At 38.3% G+C, this 23,007-nt stretch overlaps 1 protein-coding gene across 2 annotated transcripts in view; it reads left to right on the forward strand.

Annotated features, from left to right (window-relative positions):
- tpcn3 (two pore segment channel 3) overlaps positions 1-23,007 on the forward strand; it is a 48,448-nt gene that overhangs the window by 19,170 nt on the left and 6,271 nt on the right. Inside the window, exons 7-15 of one of the 2 annotated variants that reach the window (XM_038278025.1) lie at positions 1,586-1,687; positions 3,126-3,252; positions 7,317-7,524; positions 12,345-12,489; positions 12,622-12,807; positions 13,600-13,629; positions 17,894-17,958; positions 21,751-21,838; positions 22,454-22,523. In XM_038278025.1, the coding sequence (XP_038133953.1) occupies positions 1,586-1,687; positions 3,126-3,252; positions 7,317-7,524; positions 12,345-12,489; positions 12,622-12,807; positions 13,600-13,629; positions 17,894-17,958; positions 21,751-21,838; positions 22,454-22,523 (1,021 nt within the window). The remainder of the gene's footprint in view (positions 1-1,585; positions 1,688-3,125; positions 3,253-7,316; positions 7,525-12,344; positions 12,490-12,621; positions 12,808-13,599; positions 13,630-17,893; positions 17,959-21,750; positions 21,839-22,453; positions 22,524-23,007) is intronic. The other variant, XM_038278026.1, reaches the window with a different exon arrangement.

Here is a 23,007-nt window from a genome sequence, read left to right on the forward strand (position 1 = left end):
GCATTAATTCTAAATGGTGAGGCCTGCATTTTTTTTAAAAACATAAAAGGTATTTCAATTTTTAAAATGTTTTTATTCAATTTCTTACGTTTATTGAAAGTTACATTAAAGCGGCAAAAGTAAATCGAATTATGATAAATGCAGACTAACTTTTTATGTATAAAACTGTACGATTCTGTTCTTTAAAGCAACATTTTCAATGATTACTTTTTTTTTTTTCGGGAGCTTTTTACTGCCATCACTACTGTCAAATTGAAAAAAAAGAAACTGATTATTTATTAAACATTTAAGTAAAAATGGCCCAACCCAATGTTGATATTGAAGAATATTGGATTAATCAGAATGGGACATTTTTTGAAGTATTTTCTTAGAAACTCTAAAGTCTTTGTTCCCAGGATGAAGGTTTTATTGGAAATAAACAGAATAATTTTAGAGTAACTGAGCCTCATTTGAGTCAGATTCTCTTAAAGTCAATCAAGGAATCAAAATTCCCTTTTTTCAATTTCAAACATGGAACAAAGTTTTCACAAGAATTTCATTTTATTTGAAAGGATCTGATCCACTTCAGCTTTAGGTGTTTTCAAGGATTCTGTCTAAAGATTGTTTCTAACCCCGCCCCCTTCATTGAGAAACAATGCTTTAAACTGATCTCATATTATGCTTTTAGCTTAAAGGGAATCTGGATTTGCGTCCCTAAAACTCTCCCTCCTATAAAGCATTGTACCATGTAAGTTATCAACCAAAGCTTTATCCCTCAACTTTATCATCCAAAAGCCCTGATGAACAAACTTTTTGAATGTTTGTTTTCCCAAATCTTAAAGCATTTTGATGAAACTTAACAAAAATTCACTTGCTGATGTTTTCAGGGAGCATTTATGTCCATAGAAGACCAGTGGCGGTTCTAGACTAAATGTACCAGGGGGCCAGCAGGGGGCCAGCGTGTTTTTCATGGGGCCACAGAAAAGCATGAAACAGGAGAGCTGCAGGATGTGAAATTTCCATTCAATTTGGTTCAATTGCAATTAAGTCTTCCAACTAAAAATATTTCATTTTAGCTTCAAAATGGTCATTTGGATTATTGAAATAAAAATCCCTTAGCAGAGCAAAAAAAGCAAAAAAATAAATAAATAAATAAAATAAAGCTATTATTAGGTCAATATACATTCATAATTTAGTAATTTTAAATATTTTTAACTTAATTTAAAATTACAGTTTTGTATAAAATCAGACTTAGAAATCAAGAAAAACTGATAAATTCAGCTGTAGAAATTAGAGCACTTTTTAAAATTTGTTTTAAAAAAAGCAGATGATAAGCAGATTTAGCAGATGAAAACTGAGATCCTATCTCAATAACACTGAAGCTATCACCTTATTGTTTTTAAATAATTAGTAAAACAGATTTTTTTTAAGGAAAAAAAAAAAAAAAAAGAAATCAGTAACCATGTTCCAGCCATGTCATCATTAGAATTTCTTTTAGTGTTATGTCTTTGGTCCAGGGGGCCAGGACCTGATCTATAGGGGCACTGGCCCCCGTTGGCCCCTGTCTAGAACCGCCCATGAGCGTATTTGTTGTTCTTGTCTGCAGAGGCCTGACGACCATTGAAGGAACTCCCTACTTCACCAACTACCTGGACATCGTGTTTGAGCTGTACGTCCTCGTCACCACAGCCAACAGCCCCGACGTCATGTAAGGAAACCGCGCTCACATCTGAAGCCTGATCCCTGCAGCTCTAAACCTTCAAAAAACACTTACATTTTTTAGTGTTTTTCATATATTTTCAAGGCTCTAGGGCCTTTTTTTTTTTTTTTTTGAAAGTATTCAGACAGGAAATTGGAATAGAAGGAAGGGGAAGACATGCAGCAAAGCTCTGCAGGTAAAAAAAACCCCTGAAAAACGCCTCAGGTCAAGTTTATATTACTTGGATAGCTCTGAGAACAAACGATGTTGGGTTCCTTGTTTCCAGCAACTAAACAACCCACAGACCACTGGGGGAGTGTGAGGAAAGACTGCAGCGTTTTTCTTCTCATTTAGGCTTATTTCCCGGTCATATTTTGGACATTAAAGTCCTTCTGCATAACCTGTTTTTTTTAAGCCTTTCAAATTACTTAAAATGCAAATATACAATTTATACATCTTTAAAACTATGTGGTTGTTAATTTGTTAGGAAATACACAGTAAAAACAATCCAGAAATAAGTAAATATGCCCTAAATTAAGTGTATTTACCCTTAATTTGAGCAGGTAAATAAGATGATTTGCCAATCTTAAAATAGGATAGGATAATTAGATAATATGCACTCAAAATAAGACAAACTAATTGTTTTTTCTTATTTTAAATGTTAATTGTTTTCTTCCAAAGTGTCTCATTTCCCTCCTCAATTCAATAGAAAATGCACTTATTTTCAGCAAAACTGACCTATTTAGATTTCAATTTTTTGCAGTGTAGTTGTTTTCTTCCAATCCTGATCACTGTCCTTCAAAGCCAAGCCTCCTGTCCCCCCTGGGTGCCGCCGTTCATTTCCCCACTTCTAAACGCTGACGAATATAGAGACTTCTCTCAGCCATAAAACAGATTTTCACAATATAGAAATTAGCTCACAAAGGAAAGGTTGCTGCCCTGTGCAGGTTAGCAACTAAAAGAGCCACTTTGTCTAAACTTGGAGGCGTAATCAGGGCGCTTTGCATCACACGCCCCCTCTATGAACACAGAAAGGGGGCATTTAATTACAGTGCAGGCATAGTGTGGTTAGGTTAGCTGCTTTCTGGAGGGATTAAAACTCATGAAGAGCACTAAGAGATGCATGACTCAAGCGAAATGACTCTTTGCAGGATTTCAATGATGTAAGAGCATCATAACATAGTTAAAATGTTTATATGATATAGGTCATTTAAAACAAAGTAATCCAAATGTTTTTTGGTCTAAATCTGTGCTTTAATGTCGGCTCCAGGCTTTCCATCCCTGAATGTGTCGATTTTAAAGCTGTGTCGTTGTTCAGATAACAATGACCCTAATAACCTGCCTTCTGAGGCGCACAGAAACAAGGAAATGACCGATGACTAAGCATCTTTGTTTATCTGCTAACTTCTGTTTTTAGCACTGAATATTGTCTGCTTCTTGTTTGCAGGATGCCGGCCTACAACTCCAGCTCTATTTTCGCCGTATTCTTCATCTTTTACATCCTCGTCAACACGTATATCTTCATGTCGGTCTTCTTGGCTGTCGTGTTCAACAACTACAAAAAATACCTCAAGGTAGCGATTACTGACGGATGAATAAATACTAAAAACACAAAGACATTTTTCTAGAGCCAGGGTTGTTACACCCATATAAACTTCTGCCTGGATAGATCTATTGTTCTAATTTTCACATTAGAAGCTATGAACTAAAAACGCTGTAGGAAACCTTTACAATTTCAAGTTTAAATAAATTTATATATATAATTTTTTATTTATGAGACATAGATGACTACTGAAATGTCAGGTTTTCCTTTTACGAAAAAAATGATGAAAAAATGATGAAGCCGCCAGCCGCCATATTGGTACTCCCTAGTTAGACCGGTTGCAATGTAAACGATATGTGCGCTACAGCATCAAACAACGATGATGTTCTCATTTTCAGGGCGGCTTAAAACTTTTAAAATAAAGATAAATTCATCACTTTGACACACTTACTGTTTCATAGCATCAGTAGATTAACTTTAACTTATAATAAAAAATAGGCCCATCACATTGCATGAACGCAATGAAGTCTCTAAATCATCACAACAAAATTAATGTTTTAATGTAGCATACTAATATAGATGTGCCAAAAGTGCTAAATTGATTATGTAAATGTAATAGACGTGTATTGATGACATTGTTGTGGTGATTACACATTATAAACAATTTAAAGATTTAACATCAAATATGAATTACAAGTACAGGTCTGTTAATACTATAGTTTTTACCTATTTGCAGATTATGCATTCAAGATGCCATATACTTTTCTGCTGTGTCTGTGCATTAGCCTTTAAATATAAAATAGATTTAAAATAGAGCTAAATTAATAAACAAATTCAATACTTTCACAGAGCTTCAGTTTCTACGCTAGCAAAATCACATCAATTGGCAAAATAACAGGCAACCTCAAATTCATATTTTGCTTTTTGCTCATAGTTACTAGCCTGGTGAGACCATCCTGATCTCGCGAGCTTTCAAGGTTTCACTCGCTAATCAGTCTGGAGACTCTCCGTTAAAGAAAATTTGGAGCCGTTCACCAAACGAACGTCCAATCAGCGTTGGCTTTGAGGCGGGTTGAGGTGTGACGCAACGAGAAGCGCGACAGTTCAGTCTAAAGAACATGGCTGCTTCAGCCGATGAAACTAGCGTTAGCGTGGCTATCGAGCAAGTTTTATCGGAATTACAGAGTATTTCTTCACTGAAAGAAGAGCAAAACACTGCTCTGGAGGCTTTTCTCAGAGGAAAAGATGTTTTTGCTCTTCTCCCGACTGGTTTCGGCAAGAGTAGCCTGGCTTGTGGTTGTGTTTTCGTCGTCGCTCTGTTAGTACGTCATATGCTTCGTTGATCTGATTAGTTTATTTGGCCCGTCTATCACCAACATAGGCCAATCAGCTAACCAGTATTTTCGCCCCTTCCCAAAATTACTTCAACGGAAGGTTTCCAGATGGATATGCACAGCAAATCCATCTGGCGGAGTCAGGTTACATAGTTACAGCAAGGAAAAACAAAAAAACGAAACTGTTTTCTCACCCCTCGTGGGGTGGTATGTGTCATCCTCAAGCTCGGGTCCTCTACCAGAGGCCTGGGAGTTTGAGGGTTCTGCGCAGTATCTTAGCTGTTCCTAGGACTGCGCTCTTCTGGACAGAGACCTCTGATGTTTTACCTGGAATCTGCTGTAGCCACTCTCCCAGTTTGGGGGTCACAGCCCCCAGTGCTCCAATTACCACTGGCACCACTGCTGCTCTCACTTTCCACATCTTTTCTAGCTCCTCCTTCAGTCCTTGGTATTTCTCAAGCTTCTGGTGTTCTTTCTTCTTGATGTTGCTGTCGCTTGGGATTGCCACACAGAAAAAATGTGTATATGTATATATATATATATGTGTATATGTGTATATATATATATATGTGTATATGTGTATATATATATATATATATACACATATATATATATATATATATGTGTATATATATATATATATATACACATATATATATATATATATATATATGTGTATATGTATATATATATGTGTGTGTATATATATATATATATACACATATATATATATATATGTGTATGTGTATATGTATATATATATATATATATATATATATATATATATATATATATATGTGTATATGTATGTATATATGTATGTATATATATGTATGTGTATATATATATATATATATATATATATGTATGTGTATATATATGTGTGTATGTATATATATATATACATACACACATATATACACTATATTGCCAAAAGTATTTGCTCACCCATCCAAATTATTGGAATCAGGTGTTCCAATCACTTCCATGGCCACAGGTGTATAAATTCAAGCACCTAGGCATGCAGACTGTTTTTACAAACATTTGTGAAAGAATGGGTCGCTCTCAGGAGCTCAGTGAATTCCAGCGTGGAACTGTGATAGGATGCCACCTGTGCAACAAATCCAGTCGTGAAATTTCCTCGCTCCTAAATATTCCACAGTCAACTGTCAGCTGTATTATAAGAAAATGGAAGTGTTTGGGAACGACAGCAACTCAGCCACGAAGTGGTAGGCCACGTAAACTGACGGAGCGGGGTCAGCGGATGCTGAAGCGCATAGTGCGAAGAGGTCGCCAACTTTCTGCAGAGTCAATCACTACAGACCTCCAAACTTCATGTGGCCTTCAGATTAGCTCAAGAACAGTGCGCAGAGAGCTTCATGGAATTGGTTTCCATGGTCGAGCAGCTGCATCCAAGCCATACATCACCAAGTGCAATGCAAAGCGTCGGATGCGGTGGTGTAAAGCACGCCGCCACTGGACTCTAGAGCAGTGGAGACGCGTTCTCTGGAGTGACGAATCGCGCTTCTCCATCTGGCAATCTGATGGACGGGTCTGGGTTTGGCGGTTGCCAGGAGAACGGTACTTGTCTGACTGCATTGTGCCAAGTGTAAAGTTTGGTGGAGGGGGGATTATGGTGTGGGGTTGTTTTTCAGGAGCTGGGCTTGGCCCCTTAGTTCCAGTGAAAGGAACTCTGAATGCTTCAGCATACCAAGACATTTTGGACAATTCCATGCTCCCAACTTTGTGGGAACAGTTTGGAGCTGGCCCCTTCCTCTTCCAACATGACTGTGCACCAGTGCACAAAGCAAGGTCCATAAAGACATGGATGACAGAGTCTGGTGTGGATGAACTTGACTGGCCTGCACAGAGTCCTGACCTCAACCCGATAGAACACCTTTGGGATGAATTAGAGCGGAGACTGAGAGCCAGGCCTTCTCGTCCAACATCAGTGTGCGACCTCACAAATGCGCTTCTGGAAGAATGGTCAAAAATTCCCATAAACACACTCCTAAACCTTGTGGACAGCCTTCCCAGAAGAGTTGAAGCTGTTCTTGCTGCAAAGGGTGGACCGACGTCATATTGAACCCTATGGATTAGGAACGGGATGTCACTTAAGCTCATATGTGAGTCAAGGCAGGTGAGCAAATACTTTTGGCAATATAGTGTATATATATATATATATATGTGTGTGTATATATATATATATATATATATATATATATATATGTGTGTGTGTGTGTATGAATTACATATATATATATATATATATATATATATATATATGTGTATATATATATGTGTGTGTGTGTATGAATTACTTTCTGTTTACTCTATTATCTAAGGTTAGACACAATGCCAAAGGCTAACTCAGTCAATATCTTTGAGTCAGTCAGAGATAGCCAGACTAATGTTACACTGCACTACTGCTATTTCTGCACAAACAGATAAAACCTAACAATCAAAGGGGAAATCGCCACATAAGGTAAAAAAAAATAGCTGTAATTGCTCAAAATGTGTTTCCTTTTTCAGTTGACTTATTCAGAATTAATATCACTGAAGTAAAAGTTGAGCCATTTCTTGGAATTTTGTTCTTTCTGTCTTCAGGATAAAAGGATTTTAGTTATAAAGTCTGTAAAGATTCAGCATAAGATGGTGGATACTCCTCATCTAGATATTTCAACGTCTTTATTTTTTATTTTTTTAAGCTTTGTTGAGCATTTTATAACAGAGCCGATCACCTTTTGCTTCCTTAAAACAGGAGGAGATACGGCAGCTGGTGAGGGCCAAGCGGCACAAGATGGCGCGAGCGTTCGGCGTCCTGCAGGAGCAGAGGGAGGGAAGCGGGCCGCCTGTGGTCAGCCACGAGAACTGGACCAAGCTGGTCCGACAGGTGCGACCCGACATCAGCGACCCACACAGAGAGCTGCTGTGGAGAGTCTGCGATGACGACAACCAAGGCTTCATTGGTGGGTCCAACATGGCCGAAACGAGGCCTGGGCTGAACCCGAGCAGCACATTTCCTTTTTTTAACAGAAAGATGCAAACTAACATGTGGAAAATGATGCTAGTCATGATGCGGTTCACACTTCAGGCCTCAGAGAGGCGGCTTTGCTGATGCACTTTCTTCACACCTTTCCTCCACTAAGAGGAAGTGGAAGTGCCTGATCATGCTGCTCTGCTCAGACTTCTCTTTACGTTGTTCATCCAAACGCCATGTTCACTTTCAGAAGCACGTTTTTGGTTTATTTTGACGCAATCAACTCATCTCAACTCTCCTGTTACATTTTAAACTTTTATATTGTATTCTTTATAAGGAATGATTAGTTAATTTTAAATGAATTTATTTCTAATTAAACATCATATCCAAGTTTTAAACAGAAAAATAAGCTTGCATCATGTAGGAAGGAGATTTCATGTAGTTATGAATATGATCACCTACTGATTATTTTCTAATTATTATTAGAGCTCATCATTGATAGACTCAGAAAGTATTTACACTGCAAAAAAATTAAATCTGAATAAGTAATTTCTTCTTAAAATAAGTGCATTTTTTCTTGAATTATGGATTTAAGTGAGACATTTTGCCAATGGAACAAGACAATTTACATTTAAAATAAGAAAAAACAATTGCATTGTCTTATTTCAAGTGCATAATATCTAGATACCTTATTCTAAGAGTAAAAATACTAATTCCATTGGCAAATCATCTTATTTACCTGCTCAAATTAAGGGTAAATACCCTCAATTTAAGACATTTTTACTCATTTTGTAGTGTATCTGTTATCACTAATCTACTCTCATTTAATGAAGTAAAAACAAAGAGTAAAACACTAACAAAATGTAAACTTTAAAGGAGAATTCCGGTTTTTAACACTTTTAGCCCATTTTCTGTAGTGTCCAGGATGAAATCGAATGATCGACACCAAAATTTTGACAATTGGTCCTGTCTCTGCTATTTGGCTCATGCAGAATCCCCCCCTGGCTGCTTTAGAATGGCTTCCATAGTGCATGTCCGATAATGTCCTTAAAACAACCTTAAACGTTCTTTTTTTTAAATATGCTACTCACCGGGTCGTCAGCGCTGTTCAATGACGTTCCAAAAAAAGTTTTGTGAAGAAAAAACGTTCCTGTAGTGTTTTATTTAGCATTTTGTAAATCCCATTGAGTTCTGTTGGAATAGTCAATATTCCCCTGCCACCGGAAACGGAAATGGGGCCTGTTTACACTTAGTTGTAGTCTTTTCGCTTCACTCTGTGTACTCCGACGTCGAGGTGCTAACGTCTCTGTTAAACACTTTTAAAAAAACTCTGAAAATGGAATACGAAAGGTGGATTCTTGAGGACATATTGGACTTTGAGTTTGACGGTAGAGGATACCGTTTTGAACCGGAATATACTGAGGAGGAGTATATAGAGACATTGTCGCCAACTAGTGGTCTGGAGTGTGCAACACTTCCGATTCGAACGGGAGGCGGAAGTTTATAAGCGGTTGTGATGTATCGGAAAAAATAGTTCTGGGATTTACAAAATGCTAAATAAAACAAGACAGGAACGGTTTTTCTTCACAAAACTTTTTTTGGAACGTCATTGAACAGCGCTGACGACCCGGTGAGTAGCACATTTTAAAAAAAGAACGTTTAAGGTTGTTTTAAGGACATTATCGGACATGCACTATGGAAGCCATTCTGAAGCAGCCAGGGGGGGATTCTGCATGAGCCAAAAAGCAGAGACAGGACCAATTGTCAAAATTTTGGTGTCGATCATTTGATTTCATCCTGGACACTACAGAAAATGGGCTAAAAGTGTTAAAAACCGGAATTCTCCTTTAAACTAAGTCTTAAACCTTTACAATCCAGAGCCATTTTTGACTTCAGTCCAGCTAATAAAACCTGCTGAGAGCTGCAAACATGACATGAATCTATTATATTTAATAAATATCTAACATAGAAGATTTGTCCTTTTTTAAATAACTACTGTGTGAATTCAAATTTTAGAATTGAAGAAAATAATTGTGACAAGAGAATAAATGAAAAATTAATAAGTACCGGTAGCTGAAATCTGTAGGAAATAATGTTTAAAAAAAGAGAGAAAAAAAATGTTTTACCCACTTAAAAAAAACAGAAAAAATGTACTTTTTAATTTAATGTATTTAGTCAATGGAAAAAAATGCTAAGCCAAGGATTTGTTAATATATCTATAAATTAAGTTTATTTAGCCAAAGCTAAGCTGAGCCGTTAAAGAGCCACATGCTGCCACTTGAAATAAGTCAATGCAATATTTTTTTTCTTCAGGTGTAAATTATCTTATCTGAGAAAGTGTTTCCCTTACCTCCTCAATTCAAGAGATTAATCGTTTTGACTTTGTCCCCGATTGGAGTTATTTTAATTAGATAATCATGATTTGCTAGCCTCATGAGACCATCCTGATCTCGCGAGCTTTCAAGGTTTCACTTGCTAATCAGTCTGGAGACTCTCCGTTGAAGAAAATTTGGAGCCGTTCACCAAACGAACGTCCAATCAGCGTTGGCTTTGAGGCGGGTTGATGTGCGACGCAACGAGAAGCGCGACAGTTCAGTCTAAAGAACATGGTGGCTTCAGCCGATGAAACTAGCGTTAGTGTAGCTATCGAGCAAGTTTTATCGGAATTACAGAGTATTTCTTCACTGAAAGAAGAGCAAAACACTGCTCTGGAGGCTTTTCTCAGAGGAAAAGATGTTTTTGCTCTTCTCCCGACTGGTTTCGGCAAGAGTTTGATCTATCAATTGGCTCCTCTTCGTCGTCGCTCTGTTAGTACGTCATATGCTTCGTTGATCTGATTGGTTTATTTGGCCCGTCTATCACCAACATAGGCCAATCAGCTAACCAGTATTTTCTCCCCTTCCCAAAATTACTTCAACGGAAGGTTTCCAGATGGATATGCGGAGTCAGGTTAATGATTTACTCCTTTGGGAATCTTTTCTAATTTATTAGATTTTGGTTGTGGGAAAGATGATGGATGGAGTAATGAGTGGGTAACGGTAGAGAAGCTGCAGAGATGTGTTAGACTATAACTCTGCTTCCTCTCCATCCTGGGTTGTCAGTGTTTCGGAGGACTAACAAATTCGTCCAGATTCCTAGAAAGAAGAGCTGCACCATCTAAATTGGGATGAACGCCGTCTCTCCGAATCCTAATATGCAAATATAGTCATTTTCACACAGAAGAGTAGCAGACTGGCCAGGCTGTTTGGCGTTCATCAGAGTGAGAGTCTGGGAGGAAACATCTCTATGGAAGCTGGTTCTGCAAACAGAGCTCACGTTTTTTTTTTTTTTTTTTTTTTTTTATGAAGCAGAATATTAATGTCAGAAGTGTGGTTGGGATTTTATTTTATCTGCCTTCATGCACTGGGGAAAATCAATATCTAGATAAGTCATTTTTTTTTATTATAAGTGTGTTTTTTCTTGAATTGAGGAGGTAAGTGAGACACTTTGCCAATGGAACGAGAAAATTTACATTTAAAATAAGAAAAAAACTATTGCATTGTCTTATTTCAAGTGTATATTATCTAATTACCTTATTTTAAGAGTAAAAATTCTCATTCCATTGGCAAATCATCTTATCAACCTACTCAAAACAAGGATAAATACACTTAATTTAAGACATTTTGACTTATTTCTAGATCGTTTTTGCAGTGTGGTCTTAAAAGCGATAGGAAAAGAATATAAGACGGCAGCAATAATTCTGGATTCTACTCTCACATGTTGCCCTCCTCCCTCTAAACAGGTCTGAGCAAATTGTTTTGAACACACACTGGAAAAATGATCTAGAAATAAGTAAAAAATTCTCAAATTAAGGGTATTTACCTGTAATTTGAGTCAGTAAATGAGATAGTTTGCCAATGGAATTAGTATTTTCACTCTTAAAATAGGATAATTAGATAATATGCATTTGAAATAGGAAAATGAAATTGTTTTTTTCTTATTTTAAATGTAAATTATCCCGTTCCGTTGGCAAAATGTCTCACTTTACTCCTCAGTTCAAGAAAAAATGCACTTATTTTTAAAAAAAATTACTTATGTAGATTAACATTTTTTTGCAGTGCATGATGGCATTACTACGGTGGCCCTGAAGTGCAAACTGCAACTACAAATCTAAAAGCGCAACTACATTAAGTAAAATAAAACTATATAAAGCAAAGCGCAACTACATTAAGGAAAACACAATTACATTAGCCTACCGGAAAAGGTAGGTACCAGTGGCAAACATGAGACATCGCAGATTGGACAACGGCGCCGTTTGACCCTTGAACCGGAAGTCATTCTGCCTCCTGCGGCTTTTGAAAACATGGATATTGTCGGCGCCCCAAACTTAGCTGCCGTTATCCAGGAATATTTTGAATCAGGACATACGTACGAGGTGATACTGGATATGCTCAAGACTAATCACGAAATTTCAGTTAGTTTGCGTACACTGAAGACACACTGAAAAGTAGCTGGACTGTTCAGACGACGCAACTTCCGGTTCAAGGGTCAAACGGCGCCGTCGTCCAATCAGCGATGTCTCATGTTTCCCACTGGTACCTACCTTTTCCGGTAGGTTAATGTAATTGTGTTTTCCTTAATGTAGTTGCGCTTTTAGATTTGTAGTTGCAGTTTGCACTTCAGGGCCACCGTACATTACGCTGCTCCAAAGTTATAAAATGCATAACTGTATTTGTAAGAGACGTCTGTTAGTAGGATAAATATGTTCTGGTCCCTAAAGTGTCTCCCTGACTGCATGGCTCTCCTCTTTTGTGTCTGTTTATCCATTAGGCAAAGTGGCTTTTGTGCAGCTGGCTGACCTCCTGAATATAGAAGTGATCACAATCAAGTGCAGACCACATCCACTTCAGAGTTTATTCCCCAACTTGTACGAGTCGGCTCCGAGCCGCTTGCTCTGCAGAGTGGTCCAACACCGGTGAGCGTCCGAACCACCAGCTGCTGCACCTTAAAGCGTCTGATGTAAAGTAAAACATAAAGAGGAGGAAGGCTGATAGAAGCGTTTGGATTCTGTGGTTTTAGACATGAACATTTCTTCTTTTAATTTAAGGGGATTTGTCATCACTTTCGACCTGATCATCATGGTGAACGCCGTGTTTATCGGCCTGGATGAGGAGAATCCACTGATCTCCAACTCTGAGTGGGCTTTTCTGGCTCTCTACGTTCTGGAGATCCTGCTGAAGCTCTACGTCTTTGAGCCCAGGGCCTTCTTCTCCAAACACAGCTTCTGGAACTGGTGAGAGCCAGCTTGTTGCCTACAGCAATAATTATCCACTGCTGACTTTAATAGATTCCAAGGTAGAAATAAAACCCAAAATTAAATTATTGTTCTTTTTTTTTTTTCCTCTTGCTTCTTTTTCAAATATATTATTTCTTCACAAGAACAAATAACTGAATCCAGTTGTTGCAATTAGAAGAATTGATGCATAAATGTGTGAAGGTCGCAGTTCCTTTCGCTTTAATGCACCACCTTTCTTTCAGCAACAGGTGGGGGAGGATCAGTGCAGAGAGAAGTCTAGTTTTTCTGCACACTTTCTTTTTAAAGATCATTTGAACTTTAACAATGATTTTATGGAGACATTTTTAGCAGTTATGAAACCATAAATTCATCCCTTTTCCTTTTTAATAACTAAATAATTCTACATTTCTCTGTTTCACTTAATTAGGCTGTTCTGTTTTGGTTTATTTACTAATAAAATTCTACATCTTTTGGGAAGTTGATTATAACTTCCAACTAACTGAATTTCCTCCCAATACGGTAAGTCATGAAGCTGAGGTAGGTGACTGCTTTCCTTCCTGTTTGTATGTTTTTACCCACCGAGCTAAATGTCTGAAGCTCTGCGGACGGTTGCTGTTTGTTAAAGAAGAACCCAGAATCATGTTTTAAAGCTCTCTGGGTCTCAAAACGGCAAATTACAGGAAGCGAATGTTCTCTGTTAACAAACTTATACTGATTCTCTATTTACCTCATGAAAAACTAAATCCTATCTATATAATCAACGAGCCGTGTCACATCCGTCCCAAACAGCTTATCTACATCCCAGATTATAAGCACCAGGTATGTGGCACATCTGCCCTTTTTTTTATCAGCAGCTTTTTACTGCGTACATCCAGCCGCGCTTGGAGCAGCTTTGATGCTTAAAACAGCCGTTTCATTTAGGTGGAAGCAAAGCAGCTTCTGAGCCATGGAGCTTCAAAAAAAAAAAAAACACAAAGGGGAAAATATGGCACCATTTGCTGCGCAAAAAAAATGCTGTTTGCTGTGCACTAAAAAAAAGGATCTTACAATAAGTTTAAAAAAAAAAATTAAATAAGTGTATTTACCCTTTGTTTGAGTGGGTAAATAAGATGATCTGCCAGTGGAATTGGATCAAAATAAGACAATTTGCACTTGAACTATATTAAAACTATTATACTATGCACTTGAAATAAGATATTGCAGTTTTTTTTCTCATCTTAAATTTAAATTATTATTCCATTGGCAAAGTGTCTCCCTTACTTGCTCAATTCAAGAAAAAAAAAGCACTTAATTTACAAAAAAATTGACTTACTTAGAATTATGTTTTTTACAGGGTGTATTTTTTTACATACCAGACAGCAAACAGCCGGCTATGTTATTACAGCAATGGGACATGTTGGTTGTTTTTCTCGTCCGTGTTGGTTTTTAGTTTCAGATTTACTCCGTTTTTCAAAGAGGATCTTTAAGTTTCTCTTCACTGACGCAGATGGATCCAAGTTAGATTTGATACACATATGTTATAAAATAATAAACAAATTAATGTACAAATATTTTTACAGTAGATTAAAAAAAACTATTTTATCATTTTCAAAATTCATAAAAATCCTTTAGGCAACGCAATACAACTTTTAGCCACTAAGGGCCTGTGACTTTCAGGTTAAGCTCTACTTAAAGGCACACTATGCAACATTTTTCAGTTAATTAATGTGTTCCATAACGTTTTGGATGATTAAATGAGTCATTTCAGGTCGAATAAAGGTTTTCTCGGCCGCCCTGGTGGTCTGTAGGGGAAATACCGTACTTGCAACTGCAGGAGCCCTCGGCCCGCACCCACAGGCTCAGAAGTCTCGTGCATCGCGAGAGTCATTCTTGCTTTACGGCGAGAACTGCTACACGCCCCCAGTGTAAGGCATGCTAGTTGCTAGCGCGGTGGCGATATTTGTGCAGTTATCATGGCGGAACCAGCGAGAAAACAGCGAAAGCCCATGTTGGAGCAGGCAAGAAAGAGGAAAAGGGCTCTCTACCGCAGTAGACATGGTGATTCGTGGCGTTCGCCTGTCTGCTAAGCTCAAAATAACCGCGCCTGGCTTGACGGAGAAACCAGGATAACAGCTGAGCATATTTACGACAGTGCACTTTTACTTTCGCCCTCTGGGGGGAGCCTCGCTGGAAAATCAACACCGGTTGCATAGTATACCTTTAAAGCAACTGGCCACTCTGCACTGCCATGAAATGAACCATCTTTGCTTTGGGATCTGTCCACTTTGGATCAGCAGATGAAGAAGTCACGGAGTTCCTGTTAAATTAAAGCCCACATTTACTACTCAATTAAATCCAGAAATGTTTCTGATTAGGCAAGCATATCTGTTTTTTTCTTTTGGTAACCATTTCCAAAAAAAAAAAAAAAAAACCAATCCCCTGGAATTTGTTTCCAAGTTTGAAGATGTTTCCCTTCCCATCCAGGAAACTTTTTCAATTTAAATGTCAGGAATGGCGTTGAGTTCCAGGTTTTATCCAGCAGCCCAACAAAGCCTTTGATTCTGTTTAGAAAACATGCAAATTGGAACAGATGAACGGGTCCACTCCTTTGGAATGGGGGTCGTTTGGCTTTTTTTTGCCTCCAATGCCTCATACCGGTCTATGTCTCTGAAAGGGGGATCTTTAAAGGGAATAGTTTGCTGTAAAGGGGTTGGGGTTGCAATGAATTGAACATTTGAATAGAAAAAGCTTCCTGGATTTGAAGCAAAACGTCTTCAAACTTGGAAACAACGTCCAGTGGATTGTTGAACTTTTTTTGAATGGCTATGACCTGGATGACCGCAAATCTTCAGCAGCATTTGGAAAACTATATTTTTATCATGTCTGTCTTTCATATTTGGGGGAACGCACACTGCTCTACAGGGGAACTCTACGTTGCATCATTGATTCAGTGACTGATCCGACCCTCTCGGGTTCGTTAGAGGATTTTTCGATAACTGCAGCCCGAAATGATCAATACAATATTGACCAGAAGAGTCATTGAATATATTTCAAAGTAAGCCAATACTTTATTAATGCAACCTTGCGTAACATTTTTAGCCAAGTAAACCAAATGGATGCAGAGTCCTTTAGGTACGCAGATATTAAATGGTGCCTTAATGGTTATGAAGTGGAATTATTTAGGTATTAAATGGCATGAAATGGTTATGAAGAGGGGGGCGCCGGAGCTGGTAGTGTTTTGCTGGGGGAGTTGGTTCGCTTGTTCTTTTGACCTTGGATTCATCCGAGGAGTGATACTCACTTTTTTTAGATGTTATTTTATATTTCTGTAACTAAATCATTTTATTTTAGAGACGGTTTTTAGTTCCTGAGTGAGTTTAAACTATTTTCTTTCATAACTGATGCGCTCCATGAGATCTGGGGATGGCGATGGACGATAGTCCCGACTCTGATGAGGAGCTCAGATCCCAGGCTAGTCCATTTTAAATAGTCGGATGCTGGGCAGGAACCAGTCAGCTAGTCTCCAGATAAGAGGTTCTCCAATCATCTTTGCTGAAGATCGATCCAGGCAGCCCGCTAGATAGAGAACTGAGAGACGAACAAAGATCCTCTGGGAAAGAAAGCGGCAGCCTTTGACCTAAAAACCCAAATCGGTAAAAACAACTTAACCTTAGCCAGAGTTATAAGTGCATCTCTGCCCTGTGAATGCTTCAATTTTTTGACTTTATTGTAAGTGAAATTTAGCTTTCTCTTTTGCTATAAATCTAAAAGACAGCTTTTTTTTTTTTTTTACTAAAATATTTATAATAGCTACAATAATAAATGTTGCTCTACTGGTACATCTGATAAACAGGCTATTTAGTTGAGTAATCTTTACAACCTTATGGCAAGGCAAGGCAAATTGATTTGTATAGCACAATTCAGTACAAAGACAATGCAAAGTGCTTGATTATTAAAATACAGGAAGATAAAACAGAATCAAAGCAAGTAGGGAAAAAAAAATAAAAAAAAATGCAGAAACAAAAAAGAATATTAAAAACAGTTGGACTAAAGAAAATATGTTTCAGTTGAACTGTTTAACTAGAACAGTGGAAGGCAATCCTAAACAAATGTGTTTTTAGTTTTAATTTAATGGAACTCAGGCTTTCCGCACTTTTACAGTTTTCTGGAAGTTTGTTCCAGATAAGTGGAGCATAGGAACTAAATGCTGCTTCTCCATGTTTAGTTCTGGTTCTAGGTCTGCAGAGCAGGCTGGAGCCAGAAGACCTGAGTGGTCTGGAGGGTTGATACACTGATAGCAAGTCTGTGATGTATTTAGGTTCTAACCCATTCAGAGATTTATAGACTAACAACAGTAATTTCAAAGTCTATTCTCTGAGATACAGGGAGCCAGTGGAAGGACTTTACAACTGGGGTGATGTGCTCTACTTTCTTAGTCTTAGTGAGGACATGGGCAGCAGCGTTCTGGATCAGCTGCAGCTGTCTGATCCACTTTTTAGGCAGACCTGTGAAAACACCGTTGCAGTAATCAATTCGACTAAAAATAAACGCATGGATTAGTTTTTCCAGATCATGCTGAGACATTAGTCCTTTAATCCTGGAAATGTTCTTCAGGTGATAGAAAGCCGACCTTGTAATTGTCTTTAAATGCTTTTGGAGGTTCAAGTCTGAATCCAGCACTACACCTAGATTTCGGGCCTGATCAGTGGTTACTAGCTGAAGCTCCAGTTGTTTTGAGTATATTGTCCTTATTTTCAGATTATTTGGTGCAGTTGCTTGCAGCCTGCTGGGAGCAATGCAGCTGTGTGACTCCTATCAGAAACGTTCGGATGCTTTGGGGATGAATTACAAGAGCTGGATTGGGAACACAGTTTCACATGGGGAATAAAATCACTCATGTGTTTCCTAGTTATAAAACACACAAAAACATTTTTTTATATATATATTTTTTTTTACATAAAGTTGGCAAAATCCGTCCCTCTAATGTCTTCAATGATGTTCTCCATCCATTTCTTTTGATCCATTCTCATCACGTTTCTGAGGCTTAGCATATTTAGTGTTTGAGTGACAGGCTGCCAACTGAAAACTGCTTTTCTGTCTCCAGGTTTGACACCATCGTGGTCATTGCTGCTTTAATCGCCACAATCATCAACTCTGCCCTAAAATCATGTAAGGCCTGATTCTTCCTCATTCAATAAATGATTTGTTTAATTAATATTTTGTTCTTTAGTTCAACGGTAAGTCAGACCAAAAGACTATTATATCAATCATAAAACTCCATCCACTTGCATGGGTCAGTACCCGATTTTTTTCAACAGCAGCATCACAGCATGCAGGAAAAAAAAGTACAATTTATTATGTATAGTGAAAAACCTACTACTGTATTTAGGAGATGTACAGTTGCAAATCATAAGAATGAGCATGGCTGTCATCAGAGAGAGACTATGCTTTTAACTGGATGGCTGCTTTTAGGGCAAACATTAAGGTTAAAGGAATAGTACACCCAAAACATGATTAGCCTTCATTTTCTACTCACCCCCATGCTGAACAACACTCTGGAGTACTTTTTTGATATCTCAAATGCATCTGGAGATCTGGGAGGCTTCTTGCTGTCTGCTGACATTCAAATAATGGAGGTCTATGGTGCCCGAGGCAGAAAGGTCCATAAAAGTCCACAAAAAACGTGTCAATATTCCTCCATACTGCTCGTCCAATGTATTCCAAGTGTCCTGAGTGGGTAGCATCCAGAATTTACTCGAAACGAAGTCATTTAGAATGTTTTTAGGGCATAAACAGTAGTGTATAGAATTTCCTAAAAGCGCGTTCACGAGTCTACGGAAACCGCGGCAGACCAAACCAGATGAAAGTGCGCATTCAGCTCAGCAAAGAACTCATGCTCTTCCTCAACACTGAAGTCCTCAGACATTTTTCTTTCGTTGTTTCTTTCTTTGCACAGGTAAACAGCACATTTCTTCTTCTACGCTTGCATTATCGGCAGAGCAGACGCTGAATGCGCACTTTCATCTGGTTTGGTCTGCCGGTTTCCGTAGACTCGTGAACGCGCTTTTAGGAAATCCTATACACTACTGTTTATGCTCTAAAAACATTCTAAATGACTTCATTTCGAGTAAATTATGGACGCTACCCACTCAGGACACTTGGAATACACTCCAGAGTGTTGTTCAGCATGGGGGTGAGTAGAAAATGAAGGCTAATCATGTTTTGGGTGTACTATTCCTTTAAGTATTGAGGTGATGGTAGATGGGGTTAGTTTGAAGGTCAAAGCTCCACTAAAAAATTCTTAACTATTACAGAAAAAAAAAAGTGTAATTTCCTGCCTTCCATTGGAAGTAAAATAAACAGGAGTTTGGGCCAAATTCTGCAGATTTAATGACATAGAAAGAATTTCAAAAATAAAAGCCTTACATTTCAAAATAAAAGCCTTACATTTCTTTTTTTATTTATACAAGAGAGAACTGCACATACATACTATCATATGTCCCCTTCCCCTCCAGGGTAAACAACATAAAGTAAACAAACAGCAAAAAATTATAGCCAATTAGTTTTGGAATGAGTGTATTTTTTTTTCTACTTTTAGCTGTTAACATAATTTGCCAACAGAGTAAGATTTATGTTTAAAATAGGAAATGTCCTTTATCGTATGTCAAGTGAATAATATGCAGGGAAAACTAAGGAGTGAGTGGTAAACTTTTGCAGAAGCCCCCCCCCCCCACCCTCCCCCCCCACCCCCCCCCCACTGCAAAAACGATCTAGAAATAAGTCAAAGATTTTTAAATTAAGTGTATTCACCCATAATTTGAGCAGGTAAATTAGATAGTTTCCCAATGGAATGACTAATTTTACCCTTGAAAAAAAAAAAATTAGATAAAATGCACTTGAAATAATAAAAAACACACTTATTTTAAGAAAAAATGACAAGAACTTTTCACAACAAAAGAACATTCCCTGAGCCAAGAGCAATGAAATCAATAACAGAAATACTGATGCCACATATACAATATTTCAACATAAATGCAGCACGATAAACCAGGTCACCTGAAACTTTGAATACCCTACAAGAGAGAACTGTAACATATGTACATATACATACACACAAACCCACACCCCTCCCCTTCCCCACCAGGGTGCTCCCCCACAGGCCAAAAATACAACATAAAGTAAACAAACAGCAAAAAATTACATATATAATATATATCCACCTACATACGGTGGCCCTGAAGTGCAAACTGCAACTACAAATCTAAAAGCACAACTACATTAAGAAAAACAAAACTACATTAAGGAAAACACAATTACATTAACCTACCGGAAAAGGTAGGTACCAGTGGGAAACATGAGACATCGCTGATTGGACGACGGTGCTGTTTGACCCTTGAACCGGAAGTTGCGTCGTCTGAACAGTCCAGCTTCTTTTAAGTGTGATTTCAGTGTACGCAAACTAACAGAAATTTCGTGATTAGTCTTGAGCTTATCCAGTATCACCTCGTACGTATGTCCTGATTCAAAATATTTCTGGATAACGGCAGCTATGTTTGGGGCGCCGACTGTTGGGAGCTGGAGAAGTTCCATCTTTCTCCAGCAGAGTCCGCCATGGATCCTCCTGAGCTGAGCCTTCGACACATCTCATCATCAGAGGATCCACAGTATATAACCTGCCTTCAGACCTTGCCTCGACGCCGCAGTGTTAAATCCAGTTTGGTTAGCACCTGAGCCTAGCATCTTCTGAGAATCTTTGTTGCTATGAATCCAGATAGGATTCTAATCCTTTTGTCTCTGCTTTCAGGAATCCTGTTTTTCTCTTGTGAGCTCTGGATGAGCTTAACCTGCCGAGCCTGCCCTCTGAGCCAAACCCGAAGACTCTTCTCTGGATTCCCATACAGCTCTGGACTAAGAGCTGGAAACCCAAAGCCAAGGTCTGCCCTCACGCTAGAAGTAAGACGCTGAAGCAGTTATCGGACTCTGCTGAACGAAACAGTCTCTGGACCCAACAGTTCCTCTCTCAAAGCCTAAACCGGACTTCTCAAGGTATAAACCTGAAACACTCAAACTCAACTGCGTCCAAGCTAACGGAACTATCTCCCACACAGACTCCAGTGAACCAGCCCCCAGGCCTGAACCAGTACCAGTGTCATTTCCATGTGCTTGTGAACAATAAACTTGTTAAACTTTTATTCAGTCTCTGTGGTGTTCTGCATATTGGGCTTTTCAGTAACCCATCATGACACCGACAATATCCATGTTTTCAAAAGCCACAGCAGGCAGAATGACTTACGGTTCAAGGGTCAAACGGCGCCGTCGTCCAATCAGCGATGTCTCATGTTTCCCATTGGTACCTAACCTTTTCCGGTCGGTTAATGTAATTGTGTTTTCCTTAATGTAGTTGCACTTTGCTTTATGTACTTGCGATTTCCTTAATGTAGTTGCGCTTTTAGATTTGTAGTTGCAGTTTGCACTTCAGGGCCACCGTACCTACATGTATACATACCCATACATATACACGTACATACTTTAGGAAAACCGATGACAGAGCAGATTGTGATCCATTAGAATCACTACAGCCCAAAATCACACACCCAAATATAATTTCACCAAATGCCATCTTTGATTAAACTTGTCCACTTTAAGTTGTAAACATGCGGCCATTTTTTTCCATCATATACACTTGTTTTACCCTATTCTTCCACTCTGCTATAGTTGGTGACAAAACTTGTCTCCAGTTAGCTGTTATAGTTTTTTTTAGCTACTAATAGTAAAATGTGCAAAATATACTTTTGGTCTACGTTAAAATAGTCTGGTATTTTATTTAAAGCCTTACATTTCAGAGTGAATGTTCTGTATTTTTCTTGTCAAGCAACCAATGCTCAACACAGGATAAACATGTATTGTATCACAACATGTTTCATGTTCTCACGTAACTCAACATGTTCTGTTCTGGTGCAGCTGGCGGCTACACGAGCCGGCAGGTTCTGGACATCGTCTTCATCCTGCGAGTCCTCAGGTTGATCCGGGTGGTGGACAGCATCAAAAGGTTTTATTCTGGTGTTTGCTGTGATGCATTGATGGGGGATCATCTTCTAATACCTTCTTTCTGTTGGAAAATTGGAAGCAACATTTTTCTTTTTTGGTCATGTGAATTTCACATTTCGACCTGTCTTACACAGAGTAGTTTTCGTCTTATTTCATAAAATATATAAAATCCTTTCTCATCATCTGGATCATATGGATCTGCTGGAGGTTTCTTCCTGTTAAAAGGAGTTTTTCCTCTCCACTGTCGCTACAAGCATGCTTAGTGTGAGGGATTGCCTTCGAGTCAATGAGTCGATGAAATCAACTGGTTTTCTTTAGATAGACAACTTTGAATTAATCTGAGTGGACGATCTGGTTGAATTGTCTCTATAAAGTGCATTGAAATTAAATTATTTGTGAATTGGCATTATATAAATAAACTGAATTGAAGTATATTATTTGCATCCACATGCTTTAAAAAAAAAAAGACAAAACTGCAGCATTTTAAATATTAATGAAGCAGGAAGTTGCATCTCTACCATGCATGTCTCTCCAACTACTTTGTCTTGTGACTTGATCATCTGTGTTTATTTATGTATTTTAGGTCCAGCTAACAAACAAATGTTTACTCTTCTAGGTTTCGTACAATCATCAATACGCTGATCAGAATTGGACCGGCAATTCTCACATTTGGACAGCTCATCCTCGTAAGTAGATCGTGGTTGGACTTGCTGTCATGGCTCCTGAAGGCCATCAAAGTCAGAATGAAAACCTTAAAAAAATATTTGAAAATCACAGCAGCCTTTAAATAGAGTATTTAGCAAAAAGATCTATTTCTTTTCATGTTTTAATTTAGTTTGAGCATCTCTATCACTGAGTTATTTATCACATCTGAGTAATACAATCTATGTCAGGATTTGGTGTTGGTTTGAGGACCCAAATGCAGAGGCAAGTAGGCAGAGGTGAATTTAAGTGGGTTTAATAAGGTTCACAGGAACTGAGGCAGGAGTAAAAAAATCCAACAAAATAACAACGAACCAGAACCAAGGAGACATCACGGGAAAACCAAACTCTAGGAACCAGGGAGAGACGAGGAAGGCAGACAGACGTTAGACGAGGATCCAGCAAGCAGGAACTGAATAGGGAGGGCTTTTAAAGGGGACAGAGACAAAGAGGGGGCTAACGAGGGAA

The sequence above is a fragment of the Cyprinodon tularosa genome, unplaced genomic scaffold, assembly GCF_016077235.1.
Source record: "Cyprinodon tularosa strain WSP-4 unplaced genomic scaffold, ASM1607723v1 ctg137, whole genome shotgun sequence".
NCBI classification, from domain to species: domain Eukaryota; kingdom Metazoa; phylum Chordata; class Actinopteri; order Cyprinodontiformes; family Cyprinodontidae; genus Cyprinodon; species Cyprinodon tularosa.